The 15,174-nt window shown below is 65.1% G+C and overlaps 3 protein-coding genes across 4 annotated transcripts; 1 reads left to right on the forward strand and 2 right to left on the reverse strand.

The window, feature by feature from the left end:
- Window positions 1–254: 254 nt before the first annotated feature.
- ABHD11 (abhydrolase domain containing 11) lies at window positions 255–2,896 on the reverse strand. 2 transcript variants are annotated; one of them, XM_082068425.1, is made up of 6 exons: window positions 2,764–2,896; window positions 2,350–2,485; window positions 2,096–2,269; window positions 1,498–1,668; window positions 1,056–1,237; window positions 255–764 (listed from the first exon to the last, which is right to left on the reverse strand). In XM_082068425.1, exons 1-6 carry the CDS (start codon window positions 2,853–2,855, stop codon window positions 626–628), a joined length of 894 nt encoding a protein of 297 aa, XP_081924551.1. In that variant the 5' UTR covers window positions 2,856–2,896; the 3' UTR covers window positions 255–625. The 2 variants fall into 2 exon arrangements, with proteins under 2 accessions (XP_081924551.1, XP_081924552.1); XM_082068426.1 differs by having other exon boundaries at window positions 1,498–1,664; window positions 2,096–2,273.
- Window positions 2,897–4,250: 1,354 nt separating this feature from the next.
- Window positions 4,251–4,895, reverse strand: CLDN3 (claudin 3; the record flags this gene model as incomplete). Its single annotated transcript, XM_082068535.1, has 1 exon — window positions 4,251–4,895. One exon carries the CDS (start codon window positions 4,893–4,895, stop codon window positions 4,251–4,253), a length of 645 nt encoding a protein of 214 aa, XP_081924661.1.
- A 7,271-nt stretch (window positions 4,896–12,166) lies between these two features.
- LOC309447680 (claudin-4-like) lies at window positions 12,167–12,796 on the forward strand (the record flags this gene model as incomplete). The annotated part of the gene is made up of 1 exon (XM_082068546.1): window positions 12,167–12,796. The coding sequence occupies one exon, from the start codon at window positions 12,167–12,169 to the stop codon at window positions 12,794–12,796; it is 630 nt and encodes a 209-aa protein (XP_081924672.1).
- Window positions 12,797–15,174: the final 2,378 nt, after the last annotated feature.

Raw genomic sequence — 15,174 nt, forward strand, 5'->3', positions numbered from 1 at the left:
GCTCGCAGCATCTCCTTGCTCAGAAGATCCTACAATCCTCCGTCTGCCCCTGAGGTGGAAGGAGGATGCAGTTCCCCCTGGGAGACACAAAAGACCCTCAGACCTGTGTCTTACATGCGCTGCTCCCGCAGCTCAGTGTGTTACAGGCCCAGCCCAGTTGTCACCTCCCACCAATATTCCTGCTGGTGGTGAAAGCCCCTTCCTGTGCCTCCCCCAACTCCCCTGTCCTCCACCGCCACATCCAAACCCCTCTCTGCCTTGGCATGGATTCAGCTTTATTGCACGTTTGGCAAAGTCACAGCCAGATCCACAGCCAGGTGGTCTGGCAGCAGAACGAGAGGGCTCTCCTGTCCCCTCCCAGAGCCGCCAGCACAGGCAGGACAGGCTGTGCAGGAAGGGCAGTGCCAGAGCCGGTGCCACCCTGCGAGGTGGCAGGAGAGCTATGCGGGATGGAGGTGCCTCTCCACTCTGGATCCAGGCAAGCCAGGCTGGGAGAAGCCCTTGCAGGCAGGATCCAGCCTAATCAGTCCAGGCTGAGCCCCCCTCACAGAGCCCAGAGTCCTGCCCCAGTGCCCGGAGCTCCCCGGGTCCCACGTGGTGCTTGCAGAACCCCAGGTCCCCAGCGCTATGGAGGTGGCAGGAAGTTGAGGACAGCAGTGATGAATTCCTCGAATTTATCCTGATGGACTATGTGGCCCGCACCTTCGATGTACTTGACATCAGCCCTGGGGAAGAGGCGCTGGATCTCCGGATAGTCTTTGGAGCTGCAGGACAGGGGAACACGCCATGGGAAGTGTGGTCAGATGTCTGTCCAGGTGTCTTCCCTCACCCTACTCAAGCAGAGTGGGATCCCAGGTCTGACCATGTCCCCTTCCCTGCCGGGGCTGTCCCCAGGTTCCCCCTCGCTCTCCAGCGCTTTGGTGTCACGGCTGCTGGAGGCACAGAGCTCACTCCAGGACCTTCCCCATCTCAGGGGCTTCCTCCCACCCTCAGCAGCTGCAGAAGACCACAAGGGGTCAAACCACAGACTCTCAGACTGCTTCTCCCAGTCCCACCTGATATAGGGTGAGTTGGATCCTCCCAAGAAGAGTGCAGGGCCAGGATACGGCTTGTGGAAGGCGGGGAAGTTCATGATATCTGCCAGGTGGTGGGAAATGGCCTCCAGGTTCACCCGCCAGACATAGCGGCCCTCCACCTCCACCAGGTTGGTGAGCAGGAACTGCCTCAGCTGCGGGAGCTGCCACAAAAGGGGATCGTATGCTTTTCAGTGAAAACAAGACCTCAAGATATCCTGGCACCCTCTGATCTCCCCTCCATCCCTTCTGCCCGACCCCCATGCTGTCACGCTCCCCATCACCCCTGCAGCCCTGAGATGTCCTCCAGCTGCCCAGGCCGGCTGTGCAAAGCGTCCCACCAGCACCATGGCCATAAAGCTCTGGGACACTCCCAGGGACAGGTGGGGAAAGGAAACCCCATCCCAGAAGCGTCATTTCCTACCTGCACCACTGGTCGCAGCTGATCGTCAGCCAGCTGGCGGGCTGCAGAACGGGACAGACCCTCCGGGATCTTCACTGTCTTCATGGCTGAGATGTAGGCAGAGAATTCGGAGACAGGTGCGGTTGTGACAGGACTAATGTCCACAGAGATGAGGCGCTCCACCAGGTCTGGCTGGGGACACAAACGGCAGATAGATGCCAGCCAGGATCTCCGCAGCATGACCGAGCACAGAGTTCTGCTCTCAGTCAGCCTCCCTAGAGGCTTTTAGCTCATTTCTGCCTCAGCAAAGACTCCCCGTGCCCTTCTGTGAGTCCCTGTGTCCCTGTGCCTCGGCACCAATCTCTAACCTCACCTGCAATCAGTTCCAGAGTGCGGGCTGGTGGACAGAGACCCGCTCCTGCTTCCACAGCCCGGCTTACCACTCTGAGCGGGACAGCACCACCGACCACGCGGAGAAAAGCCACTCGCTGTGGGGCCGTGGGCAAGGCTGGCATTGGTGAACAACAGCCCCCAGTGCCACCCCCCTTCCTACAGCCTCCTGCTGCAGGAGCCCCCTGAGCCTGCGCACCCCCAGCCCCAGAGCCCTGCGCCTGCCGACCCGCTGCAAGGCCAGCGTCATGGCCGTCTTGCCCCCCATGCTGTGGCCCAGGAGGATGCACTTGGTGATGCCCAGGTGGGTCAGGAGCTGCTGCACATCCAGGCTCATCGCTTCGTAGCTCATCAGCGGGCTGTGGGGGCTGCTGCCGTGGTTCCGGGCGTCCAGCGCAAGCACCTGCCTGGGCAGAGGTACCGTGTCACCCCGGCCCGGGCACTGCCTGCCCGTGACCCCTCCTCGGGGCGCCGCGGCCTCACCTTGCCGCTGCCGCCGCGCACCAGCGCCTTGGCCACCGTCTGGAAGTTGCCGCGGTTGCCGAAGAGCCCGTGGAGCATCACCAGGGGCGACCGGTCTCCGCGTCCCGACACCTCCGTGTACGCCAGCGGCACCGCGCTGCGGGAGAGGGGCGTGGCCAGGGCGACAGGGGCGTGGCCGGGGGGGCGCGGTCGGGGTGAGGGCGTGGCTAGCCCGGGGGTGCTGCCAAGCGCTGCCCTGCTGGCGGGGGGCTGGGGGCGGGGCCACAGGCGGGCCCCGCTCCCGTGAAGGGACACCATAACACGGGGGCGGGGCTAACGCCCGGGGGGTGTGGCCCAACCGCGGGTAACGGCCCCGCCCCTCTTCTCCGGACCCCTCCCGCCGCCCCCGCCCCTCGCGCGCGGCCGGGCCCTTACGTCGCCACGGAGCGGGGGGCGGTGGCGAGCGGCGGGCGGGGGCGCAGCCGGCCCGGCGGGGCGGGGGCGAGGGACAGCCGGCGGAGCATCATGGCGACGGCGCGGCGGCGCGCGGGCCGTCACGCAGCGTGCGCGCCGGCGGCCCCGCCCCCGCCTCGCTTGCCGGCAGCGGGGCGCCCCCTGGCGGCGGGAGGGCGCTGCGTGCCGGGCGCTGCCGGCGGCAAGGTCACCGCCGGGCGCGCGCTGCCTGCCGGGCCGGACGAGGCGCCGCGTCCCCGTCTGTCACCCCCTCGGGCACAGCCGGGCAGCGCCGCCCCGCCCGGGCGCTGCCGATCCTTATCGCGGCGGCTGCGGGGAGCGGGGCGCGGGGGCCGGGGCAGAGTCCCCGCCTGCGGGCTGGGCAGCGGGGCTCGGCCGGGACACCGCGCTCGGGGCCGGGCTCCCGCTGCCTGCCCGCAGCCACATCCCAGCCCGAAGGCAACAAAACGTCCCGCTCCCACCTGCCCGCGGGCAGCGTTTTCCCAGGAGCCGCTCCGCGCCCCGGGGCGGGCGGGGTGCGGGCAGCGGGAGCCTCTCGGCCGCGGGCAGCGCGGGAGCCGGCCGGGCACCTGCAGCGGCTCCTTCCCCCTTTGTCCCTGCCCGCCGGAGCGTGGCGGGGGAGGCCGGGCCGGGCCGGGCCGGTGGGAGCGGTTGTGCAATGCGGCCTCGCCCCGGCCGCTGCTCTCGGTGGGGGGTGGGGGGAGCACCCCGTGTTCCCCTCCGTGGAGCCAGACTTTGGACCGGGCGCGCAGGGAGTGTCGCTGCCGGAGTTCAGCGGCTCCGCTGCCTCCCGACCCCGCCAGGAATGTGCCCGCGAACGGGCAGGGGGGAGCCCGCCCCCCCGAGAAGAGACACCCGGTGCGGGGGACGAGGGGCTGCGGCGGGACACCCCACAACGGGACACCCCACAACGGGACACCCCACAACGGGACACCCCCGCCCCCAATCCGGTGTTGCCCTAGCGGGGGACGTGACGTGGCACCTTGGGGGGGCCGTAGCCCCAGCAACCCCACCGTACCTGGTGGGATCTTGTTTCCCCCACACACACTCCAAAGATACTCTGGCTACCAAAACAGGACACGTTTATTGACAAATGTAACCGGTACAGACACACGTAACAGGGACAATCGGTGCCCGGCCGGCGTGATGGGGGGGGACACACTGAGGGGGGCCACTGTTGCCAGCCCTGTCCCCATCCTGCCCCATCGGCGCGGGCAGGGGCGCGCTGGGTGCCGCGTCTCCCGCCAACCCGAAACCGCTTCTTGTTTACCCGAAACTGTCTCTATTTACACAGCCTGGCCCTGACCCCACCGCCATCCGCGTCCCCTCCTTCGCGCCCCCCTGCCCCGCTGCCGCCACCCCTGGCCCTGTGGAGGGTGATGAGGGTCTCAGGGTGGGTGGGGTAGGGGGGGTGGGTGTCGGGGGGTCCCGGGGGATCCCGGGGGGGCTCAGACATAGTTCCTCTTGTCGTAGCTGGTGACGGCGGAGCGCGGGGCTGAGTAGGCCACCTTGCCGGTGGTGTACCTGTCGTCTTTGGGGGGGCAGGAGCAGCAGAGCAGGGCCCCCCCCAGCAGCAGGAGGGCAGAGGCTGCCCAGCCCACGTAGAGCGAGGTGCCCAGCTCCCGCTTCTGCGCGTCGAGCACCAGCGGGTTGTAGAAATCCCGGATGATGGTGTTGGCCGACCAGGAGACGGGGATGAGGTTCATGATGGCAGAGAGGATGAAGATGACGCCGGAGACGATGGTGATCTTGGCTTTGGTGCTCTCGTCCTCCACGCATCGGGTGCACTGGGCGCCTATGATGGCCACCAGTAAACCCAGGACGGCCAAGAGGATGGCTACCACCAGGAGGGCGCGGGCGGCTTGCAGATCCTGCGGCAGGGCCAGGAGGGAGTCGTAGACCTTGCACTGCATCTGCCCCGTGCTCTGCACCACGCAGTTCATCCACAGCCCTTCCCAGATGATCTGCGCCGTCACGATGTTGTTGCCGATGAAAGCCGTCACCCTCCACATGGGCAAGGCGCAGCAGAGGATGCTGCACAACCAACCCAGCACCGACAAGGCCACCCCGCTGATCTCCAGTGCCATCGACATGGTGACCGCCTCGCTGCCGCGCTGCAGGCGATGGTGGAGAAGAACCCACGGACCGAAACCGTCACCGCCACCTGTCGCCGTTCGCAGCCCTTGGGGGATCAGCTTACACCTGGGTGCACCTGTGCTTATAAGGGCTGGCGGGGCCAGCTCCAGCGCCTGCCCGGGGTGGGGTTTCACTGCTGGACGCTCCTCTCGGCTCCTCCGTCACCGTCACCTGCGTCCCACACCCTCCCCTTTGTTTGCAGAGATGGCGCTGGGTTACTGGAGAAGGGCGGGAGGGGGAGAGACGCCACCTGCCGCAGCCGTCCCCTTGGTTTCGGGGTGATAGGTGCCAGGAACACAGAGCCACCCTGCTCATTTGGACCCACTGAACCCCCCTGGGGACCTGGAAATTCCTCAGCTTCACCATTATCACCTGGAGCTGCCGCCAGGTCAGGGTTTGCTTTTATTTCTAGAACATCTTATCAGTGCTCACGTTTAACTGGGGTTCAGCGACCGCCGGGCACCTCTGCATCACTGTGCAAAGTGCAGCCCCTTCATTGTGATGCTTGTTGCTCCGACACTGTCACCTCAGGGCACCCATGGGTGCTCCCTGCCCCGTGGGGTTGGTGCAGGGTCCCCAACACCCGGCCCCCTCCTTCTCCCACCCTGCCAGGCAGGAGCACCGGCGGGGATCCCCGAACTGGGTGATAAATACCTTTACTCATCCTGCTCAAATATTTTGGCCTTGAAGGAAGCAGATAACGCACGTAACCGCCCCGGCAGCGTCACCCAGTCAACCCGAGCAGGGAGACGGCAAAGGGAAAATAAAAAAACCCCACAGGGCAGGTGCGGGGCGGCTGCCTGCGCTCACACACACACACCTGGCAGCGGCTGCGGGGGTGTGTGTGTCCCCCAGCAACAGCCCCCCAACATTTCACACTGGTGGTGGCATTTCCAGCCACCCCCCCGCCCCCAGGAATGTGGTCGCCGGCCTCTGCCAGACGCGGGCTCGCTCCTGCCTGTTCCCTGCCTGCTCAAAATCTCCCCTACAACTCATTAACTACTCAAGAGCGCAGCGGGATGCTGGACCATGGAGGGACCTGAGGTCTGCGATGGGGAGAGCTCTCTGTCCTGCCTGTACCCCACAGCACCCTGGAGCCAGGGGGTTGGCTTTGGGTACCCCACAGCGCCCCAAAACCACGGATGTGCCTGGGTCAGCACCCCGAACCAGAGCCAGTAGGGTGTCCCCCTGCCACCCCACAGCACCCTGACAACCCAAATCTGGGTCAGATATTGTCACCCCATGTCACCCCAGCACCCTGCATGGCCTCTGGTCCCTTGCAGCACCTTGTACCTGACTGCACCACCCTGATAACCCATACCAAGCCAGGCTAGCTGCTACCAACCCATGGCTCCCCAAAAATACCCCGTATCCGGCCAGGTAGCCTTCTGCCACCCCCTTGTGCACCAATGTCCCCCATGTCTGGCTGCGCTGGCTTCTGCCACCCCATTGTAGCCTGATCACCCCCCAAGGGCACCCTGAGCCAGGCTTGGCTGTGGGGGTGCCCAGGGGTGACCCTGTATATGTTGCTGAGGGGCAGCCCAGGCCAGCAGCACCCTGGGGGCAGTGCCCTTGTCACTGGGTGCTGGTCCTTGGGGACAACGTGGGGTGCTGGTGATGCTGGTGCTGCAGCAGGTGACAGTGGGTACAGGGTCAGATCTGCCCAAGGTTGCTGGCACCACAAACCCAAACAGAGGAGGGTGCAGCCTGGCCCAGGGCCCCCCGTCTGCAGGCAGGAGTGCAGGCAGGGGTGCAGGCAGCACACACCTCGGGTGGGGCTGTGCCAGCACCCCCGGGGTGCAGATGCGCACAGGCGCACACACACACACACAGCTCACACCCCCTCTGCTGGTGGGGACACCCACATCAGCACCCACAGACAGACAGACAGACACCACACGCAGGAAGAGGCAAACAGGCACATGACAGTGGGGGTGCACACCCCCCGCCCCGCCATGGTGTACCCATGGCTGTGGGTGCGCCCGCATGTGCACCCCGCACACACGGCTGCGGGGCAGGGGTGGGTGTAACCCAGGGGGGCTGTGTGTAGGGGTACCCCAGGGAGGGGTTTGGGGCAGAGGGGGGTACCCCAGGCAAGGCTGTGTGGCTCTGGGGTCCTCCATGTAGGACTGTGGGGCAGGGAAGTACCCCAGACAGGGTTTTGGGGTGGAGGGGACCCCAGGCAAGGCTGTAGGGCAGGCAAGTACCCCAGGTGGGGGTGTGGGGAGAGGGGATATGGCAGGCAGGGCTGTGGGGCACTGGGGTACCCCAGGCAGGGCTGTGGGGAAAGGGTAGAGGGGGGTACCCCAGGTAGGATTGTGGGGCAAGGGGTACCCAGGGAGGGATTTAGGGCAGGGGGTGCCCCAGGTAGGGCTGTGGAATGGGGGTACCTGACACAAGGCTGTGAGGCACTGGGGTACCCCAGCTATGAGTGTGGGGCAGGGGGTACCCCAGGTAAGGGTTGTGGTGTGGTGGGTACCCCGGGCAGGGTTGTGGGATGGGGGGGTACCCCACGAAGGTGTGCTGGGGTATCCCAGGCAGGGGCGATACCCCTGGGGTAGGGGCTATGGGGCAGGGATGGGGGGGGGAGGGGGCAGGGGAAGCACCGCAGCCCCCGACCCTGCAATCAAAGCCCCACACGTGCCGCGTCCCCATTTTGTCACCCCAAATTGCCCAAAGTACAGGCTGTGCGTGTGGTGCCGCACCGGCCCGGGGCAGCGGCCGCCTGAGTCACGGCGGAGGAAGGGGCAAACCACCGGGGTTTCGGGGTGCCGGCTGCCGCGCTCTCCGAGGTGCATTCTTGTGGCCAGCAAACCGGCTCCTGGTGTTTACTGAAAAGAGCTGCGTGGGGCTGGTGTCCCTGGGGGGTGCTGGGAGCATCCCCATCCATCCCCTGCCGTGTTGCCCCCGGTGGAGCCCCTGTGCTCTCCCTCCGCAGTCGGGAAGGGATGGGGACCTTAGCCAGCGGGTCTCCCGGGATGTAGACAAGGTGGGGTGGCCGCATGGAGCCACCGATGACATGGGGACAGGTTTGCCCCTGTGCTGTGGTGACCCAAAGGTCACAGTCGCATTGCTGGTTTGGTGGCCTCTGCTGCGGGAAGGACACCTGTGCTGGTGGGGGGGACACCCACCACGGGCACCCCCATCCCAGCACCCCGGGGCGAGCAGGAGGTGACACCAGAAACCGCCCCGGGGCCGCGGGGCCGCGTCCCGCTCACGTGTAGCCATCAACCAGGGCAGGTTGGGGTGTTTCCCCCCCGCTGCGGTCTCGGGAGTGACGGCGCGTTTCCCCCCCGGGGGAGCTGGGTTGGGGCGGTAAATGCTGCCTCGACCGCTTATATTTCAGGCGCGGGGCTGCTGGCTCTGCCCCGGCCGGGCACACAGGCAGCCCATTGTTGAAGCCCCTTCGGCGGCGGCGAGGAGCAGGTAGGGCTGCTCCAGCATCAATGGCAGCTCTGTCTGCCGGCGGGGCGGGGACGGGGCCGTCGGCACACGGGGAGCCGGGGGTGGTGGGGGGCACGGGCCGGCAGGACCCGGTGGGGGGCTGGCAGCTCGCCCGGGGGCTGCCGGGTCACCCATAAATCTCAGTGTGCCCTGGGGCATCCTCACTCTGACAGCTTTGCTGCAGCATCCCGCTTCCTCCGAGCATCGTCTGTGGGGGTCCCCACATTGCACCGCTTGCATCCCCCTCCCTGGGCCATGGCTGTCATCTCCCCATCCCTTTGACAACCACCTCGGCAGCACTTGTGCGTGTTTTCCCTGTTCAGAGCTGCTTTTTGCTCAGAAAATTAGGCAGGACGTTTGATTTTGGAGTGATTTCAGGTCCAAGGTCCCATTTCTCACGTCTCGCGTCCCCCAGGGGACCCCACGGCTCCTCTCTGCTGAGCCGATAAGAATTTGCTTTCCCATAGCAGGAAACAACCTGACTCTGCATATTTGAGCCGGTCGGGGGGGGTTTATGTTGGGCAAGGACTTTTTTTTGGGAACATTCAGTCTCTGGCCTGCCGTAACTAATCCCCGCGCGCTGGCAGGGGAGGCTGCCGGCTCTGTGCCGGCGGAGCGGGAGGGCTGGTGGCCGTCCCTCTGTGCCTTGCTCAGTGGATGTGAAGCCGGAGATCCCGGTGGATCACCGCTCCTGGCAAGTCTCACGTGCCTTTGTGGGACCTCAAGGTAGCCGGGGCAGCGAGCTTGTGCGTGGGTGCTGGGGGACATGGGGCTGAGCTGGTATGAGGTGGGAATGTCACCTGTGTCCCTGGTGGGGACGTCCCGAAGTGCTTTGGCAGAGGATTTGTGCCCCGAGCGCTGTCCCCGCGGGGTGTCCTCTGTCCTGAGCAAGGTCAGGGTGGCGCAGCTCCCGCTGTGCACCTGGTGGTGTCCGGCATTGCGGTGACACCTGCTCAAGGCTGTTGGTCCCCTCTCCCTGCCTGGGGATGGCCTTGCTGCCCAGCCGTGGGGCTGAAATGTGTCCCCATCTCAATGACACAGGGGTGAGGGGCAGAGGGCATTTCCCGAGCCACAAAGGGCCAGTGGCCGATGTGCCGGGATGGCAGCTGTGCTGTCACCGATCCCATTAGTGTGCAGTGGGGCAGGGACTCAGGCCCCTGTGTCCCTGCACCCGCTGGGTGCTGCGGCAGCTGCAGGTGGTGAGGGCTGGGGATGGGGTGAGCACCTGTTTTGGGGTGAGCACCTGTTTTGGAGTGGAGGAGCTCCCAGCTGAGCAGGGGGACTGTGTTGCCACCAGGACACATTCCTCGCTGTGTGTCCTTGCAGGTGGCGCTGGGACAAAGCTGGGGCTCAGGTCCTGCAGGATGCACCTGGGCAGCTGGGATGGGGCTGTGGCGCTGGAGTCCCTGTGGTCACGTCCCTGAATGACACGTGTCAAGGTGCTTGGTGGTGCTGTGGTCCTGCCCGAGCTGCAGTAGCACCCTGGCTCAATGGGTGCTGGGGATGAGGGGCTGGCCCATCGGGACAGGGGGCTGTTGCTCCTCCCCTCCCGCCGAGTCCATGTCTGTCTGTCCTGCTGGCCAGCAGTGCTGGGGACATGGGGCCAGTGGTGCCGGCCGGGCGAGTGTGTCACTGGGGGACATGGGGATGGGCACAGGGGCTGTTTCTGGGTGGCAGCTGCCTGTTTGAATATACGTCACGTTCTGGCTTTAATTATAGTAATTGGCTGTTGGAGGGCCGTGCTGGCGCCTGCTCTTGCTCCAAGGGGGAGCGTGAGCACGTGGAGGAGTCCCTGTCATTTGTCCCCGGCCCTGAAGCGTGTGCCTGTGTGCCTGCGGGGACATGGCCCATGCCATTTGTACACACACACACGTGGTGCACGCCTGTCTCCAACCCCACGTAATTTGGTGGTTACAGCAGCCGGCTGGGAGGTGAAAACCACAGTCAGCCTCGGGCAGAGGCCGGGGATGCTCCAGATCCGTGGATTAAAGGGAGCCCCTGACCACAAGGCTCTGGCCCTGGGGTGGGCACGCTGGTATGCCAGCAATGTGGGCGCTCCAGCAGGACAGACGGACAGACAGATTGTCCCAGCATGGCTCCCCTGGCACAGGTCAGGACCCCGGCTTGTCCCCGCAGGTGAGGGTCTGCCATGAGACCCGAGTGTCTCCGAGCACCCTGCCTGCTCCTGCCGCGCCGGGCACCGGTGTCCCCAGCCCAGGAGCTGTTGGCATCGTCACGGCACCGCAGGCAGGAACCACCCGGTTGTCCCCCTGTGTTAGGGCGCGATGCCCGGGGACACCCCAGTGTGGGCAGCGGTAGCCAAACAATTAGCACAAGCGATGGGATCATATCGGTAACTCCAGTGCTTGGGAAAACCAAGATAATCTATGGCCCTGTTATCTTTTCCAGAGGCCTGGGATTAAGCTGGGCTGGGAGAACGGTGCACTGTCTGTCTGTCCATCCTTATGGTCTGTCTGGCCTCATGCTGTGCTTGCGTGGGTGCTGGAGGGACTTTGGAGGGAGCGAGGAGGGGAAGTGTGTGTGCAGGGCCTCGTGGAGTGAAGGAGAGGTTGGGCAGTGCTCAAAGCTTTGGCATCAGTTTTGGCATTGGAATTGGCATTGGTATTTGCATCAGCATTGATATTGGTGTTGGCATTGGCATCGGCATTGGAATTGGAATTGGTATTGGAAGTGGCATGGGCATGGGCATTGGAAGTGGCATTGATATTGATATTGGGATCTCTATCAGTATCATTATTGGCATCAGTATTGGCACTGGAGCTGGCATCGGTATTGGTATCAGCACAGCTTGGCCACTGGCATGGCCAGATGTGCCAGAATTCTGCCAGCACGACATGGCCCCCTGTCCATGCTGCCCTGCCCGTGCTTGGCACCCCGGTCCCCACTGGGGCACCTCGAGGGTCACCTCTGCCCCCACAGCCTGTGACCCACCGAGCCCGGCTGCAGCGCAGGCAGCGCAGGCAGCGCAGGCAGCAGGGCAGGGACCGGGCTGCCGTGTGAGCGCCAGCTTGGCAGTGGAGCACAAGGCAGGTTGGGTTCCGGGATCTGCCCCCCCCTCGCCTGGGGCAGCACCGTCTCTCCTCCGCGGGGAGCCGGCAGCCGCTCCAACCAGTTTGTGGGTCTGGGTGGTGACACCTCCCGCCCCAGGCCTGGCAGAGGGCTGGGGAGCGCGAGTACGGCCGCAAAGGAACAAGCAAGAGTCGGTTGTGTCCTGCTGGGCACGGCGCCCGGCGGCGGGGCAGGGCCGGCGTGCTGCTCCCCGGCACGGGGCTGCGGCGGCCAGGGGCTGGAGCGCTGCGGGAAAAGCCGCCCTGTGAGCTGGGGGGAAACTGAGGCACAAAAGCATAGAGGGACTACATGTGGGTGATGGAGCAGGAGGTGCTGGCAGCAATGACAGAGACATCCCAATGTCTGGACACCGGCTCTTCCCCTTCAGCATCCCAGGCTGAGCCCCAGCACTGCCCTTGGCATCTGTCACCTGCCCGTGGGCAGCAGCGGGACACGCTCCCGCACCTGGGTGGCCTCATCCCCGTCCCTTGCACCCTCCTCCGCAAGAGCAGCCGGGGTATTCAGTGTCAGTGCTGCAGGGAGAAATACAAGTGGAGGAATCCTGGGAAACTGGTTTTACCCCTCCGTCCGGTGCCGGCGGCAGGACGGCGGCGGTGGCTGCGCTCCTCCCTCGGCGAAGGCATATAACGCCCGCCATGGTCCTGGCGAGCGGCACAGTGCTGAGGGAGGCGGGCAGGGGCGCAGGCAGCGAGCCATGGCCTCCATGGGGCTGCAGGTGCTGGGCATCGCCCTCTCCGTCATCGGCTGGTTGGCCACCATCCTCTGCTGCGCCTTGCCCATGTGGCGGGAGACGGCCTTCGTCGGCAACAACATCGTGACGGCGCAGATCATCTGGGAAGGGCTGTGGATGAACTGCGTGGTGCAGAGCACGGGGCAGATGCAGTGCAAGTTCTACGACTCCCTGCTGGCCCTGCCGCAGGATCTGCAAGCCGCCCGCGCCATGGTGGTGGTGGCCATCGTCTTGGCCGTCCTGGGCACCCTGCTCGCCGTCACGGGCGGCAAGTGCACCAACTGCGTGGAGGATGACACCGCCAAAGCCAAGGTCATGATCGTCTCCGGTATCATCTTCATCATCGCCGGTGTCCTCGTCCTCATCCCCATCTCTTGGTCGGCCAACAGCATCATCCAGGACTTCTACAACCCGATGGTCACCGACTCCCAGAAGCGGGACCTGGGCTCGTCCCTCTACGTGGGCTGGGCGGCCTCCGCACTGCTGCTGCTGGGAGGGGGGATCCTGTGCTGCACCTGCCCCCGCCGGGGCGAGAAGCCCTACTCTGCCAAGTTCACGGCCGCTCGCCCACTGCCAGCCAGTAACTACGTCTGAGGAGCCGCTGCACCCCCCTGGACCCCCCAGCCTCCCCATGGAGCCAGGAGCTCTCGGGGCACCCCTGGACCGCGGACCCCCCTGGCTGGGTGCTGGCCGGCGCCGAGGCGGTGGCGGGGCGGCGCGAGGGACGGCAGACAGAGCTGCCTTTGTTCACCGGGGGATGGAAGCTGGTTCTTTAATCTCGGTTGAGACAGAGAACAAGGCGATCCTGTCCTGGCTGCCTCCCCGGCGGGGTCCCGCTCCCCCTGGAGCACCCGGTCACGGCATCTTCTCTGAGACACCACCCGATACCCCCCCGGAGCATCTCCTGGCTCCCGGTATCGGGGTGTGCCGTGCGGTGACGCAACTCCCGGGGCCTGTCCTGTGGGTGACACGGGGCTCTCACTTGGTAAAACCCCCCAGGATGCGTCCCCCCGGGTGGACGGCGGTGCTGACGGGGACAGCAAACCTGTCCCACACTGTCATGGGGATGTGGTGGCTCTGCAAACCCTGTCAGGGGCTTGAGGGGTGACATGGGGGATCTCACCTGCTTGTACCCCCTGTCCCCCCTGTAGATTTTGACACTGACCTACTTTCGGTGCTCGCAGTGGCGGTACAGATGGTACAGACGTGTGATTTCTCGCAGCGGCTCTCCGGGGCGGGGGCATCATTATCCTGGGAGTGGGACGACAGCGGCCGGGCTGGGAGAACCGGTCGGGGAGGCGGGAGCGGAGCGGGTCTGTGCACCCACATGGAGGGGGCGACTCCGGGATCCTGACCCATGGGGTGCCCCCAGCCCCATAGTCCCCTGGCATCCCCTGGGTGGCTTGTCTGGGGAGGGGGTGGCTTGTGGTGTCCCCTGGGACTGTGCTGCCATCTGTCCCCATGTCACAACCTTCCCACATTAAACGGCAGCTGCCTAGCCCCATGTGCATTGTTTTCTTTACCTTCTCCAACACCTGCCTTGGTGATGGGACAGACCAGTGCTCCTGTGCTGCAGATCCCCGTCCCCTGAGACCCCCCTAAATCTGCTTTCCAGAGCCTCCTGCAATCCCCCCCCCCAGCCCCTGCTCCGTCACCCACCGCTCCCCTCCCCGGGCCCCTGCTCCCTGGGAGTGCCAACGGGACCTCCATGGCACGATGCCTTGGCAGCACCCGACATGGCATCACAACTATCCCCTGTCCTGACGTGATCTTCCAAAGAAAGGAGGAAGGTGATGGGTGCTGGTGAGGGCAGGTCGGGGTTTGCTGGCCCCAGGGCCACCCTGCAGCACCGGCTGGGAGCTCCCCAGGGCCAGCGTGGGCAACGCCGGGTGTTTTGCCTATCTCGGTTCCTGCATGGCAAGCTGTGCTGGGGCGCAGCGGCGCTGAACCAGCTTGGGAATGTCCTTCCCTTGTGCCTCAGGGTGCGCAGGGATGGTGGGTGATGCTGCTGCCTGGTGAACATGAGGCTGTGGGTGTCTCATCTGGGTCTGGGGTCTCCCAGCTCCCCCATCCCTTCACTGGGAATGTTAGAAAATGCTCCCACAGCCCTGTTGTGCTGATGGCTGGGTGGAAATGTGAGTGCGATGCCTGGGTGAGCATTCCTGCCGGGATCCGTGGGGACACCGCTTGTCCCCACTGGGGGTGGCCTTGCACCCCCTTTTGGGTGTCTCTTGTAGTCCAGGTCCCACTGGCTGGGAAACAGTGCCCGTGATGACTTCCCATTGTCCTGGCTCCCCAACCTTCCCAGTGGTTTGTCCCCCTTTCTCTGGGTGAGAGAAGCTTTATTTTTGGCCCAAAGGGGCTTTCATGGATCAGGGAATCAAAGCCCCAGCACTGGGTGTCTGTCTGGATGAAAGGCGCTGGGGAAGGAGCGGGGACGCAATGGGGGAGAAAAGGCCACAGAAACCGAAACTGGGACCAGAGAAACCGTGGTGAAACCTCCTACGAGGCCAGAGAGTGCGCCGGGCACAGCCGATACCGCGCTGTTGTGTGGGGCTCATAAAAACTCAGCTGGTCCTGTCTGCCCAGCACGGGTGTGAGCACCCATGGGTGCACTCTGCCCTGCGGTGGTACGGTGGATCTGCTCTGTGTGGGGCTAAGCGGAGACTTGGCCGCGTGTGACTGTGGTGGAGCCATTGGCGTGTCCAGCATGTCCCCTTGTACCTGCCACCCCTCTTACAGGGGTGATGCCTGTGGGTCCATAGCCCCTTGCCGGGGGTTTTCTCTCTCGGCGCTGGTCCCGGTGTGAGGGAAGAGCTGGTATCGCTGTAAGCGCTGAGCCCTGGCCCATTTCCAGCGCCACAGATGAGAATTCCCGGGTCCGAAGGGCGCTGCAGCACGGCTGCCAAGGGCGAAGCAGAACCTGCCCTTGAACCTGGAGCAGCTGGTGCTGCGGTGAGAGCAGAGGCTGC

This window comes from Streptopelia decaocto, assembly GCF_964273445.1.
Source record: "Streptopelia decaocto genome assembly, chromosome: 18".
Classification (NCBI taxonomy): domain Eukaryota; kingdom Metazoa; phylum Chordata; class Aves; order Columbiformes; family Columbidae; genus Streptopelia; species Streptopelia decaocto.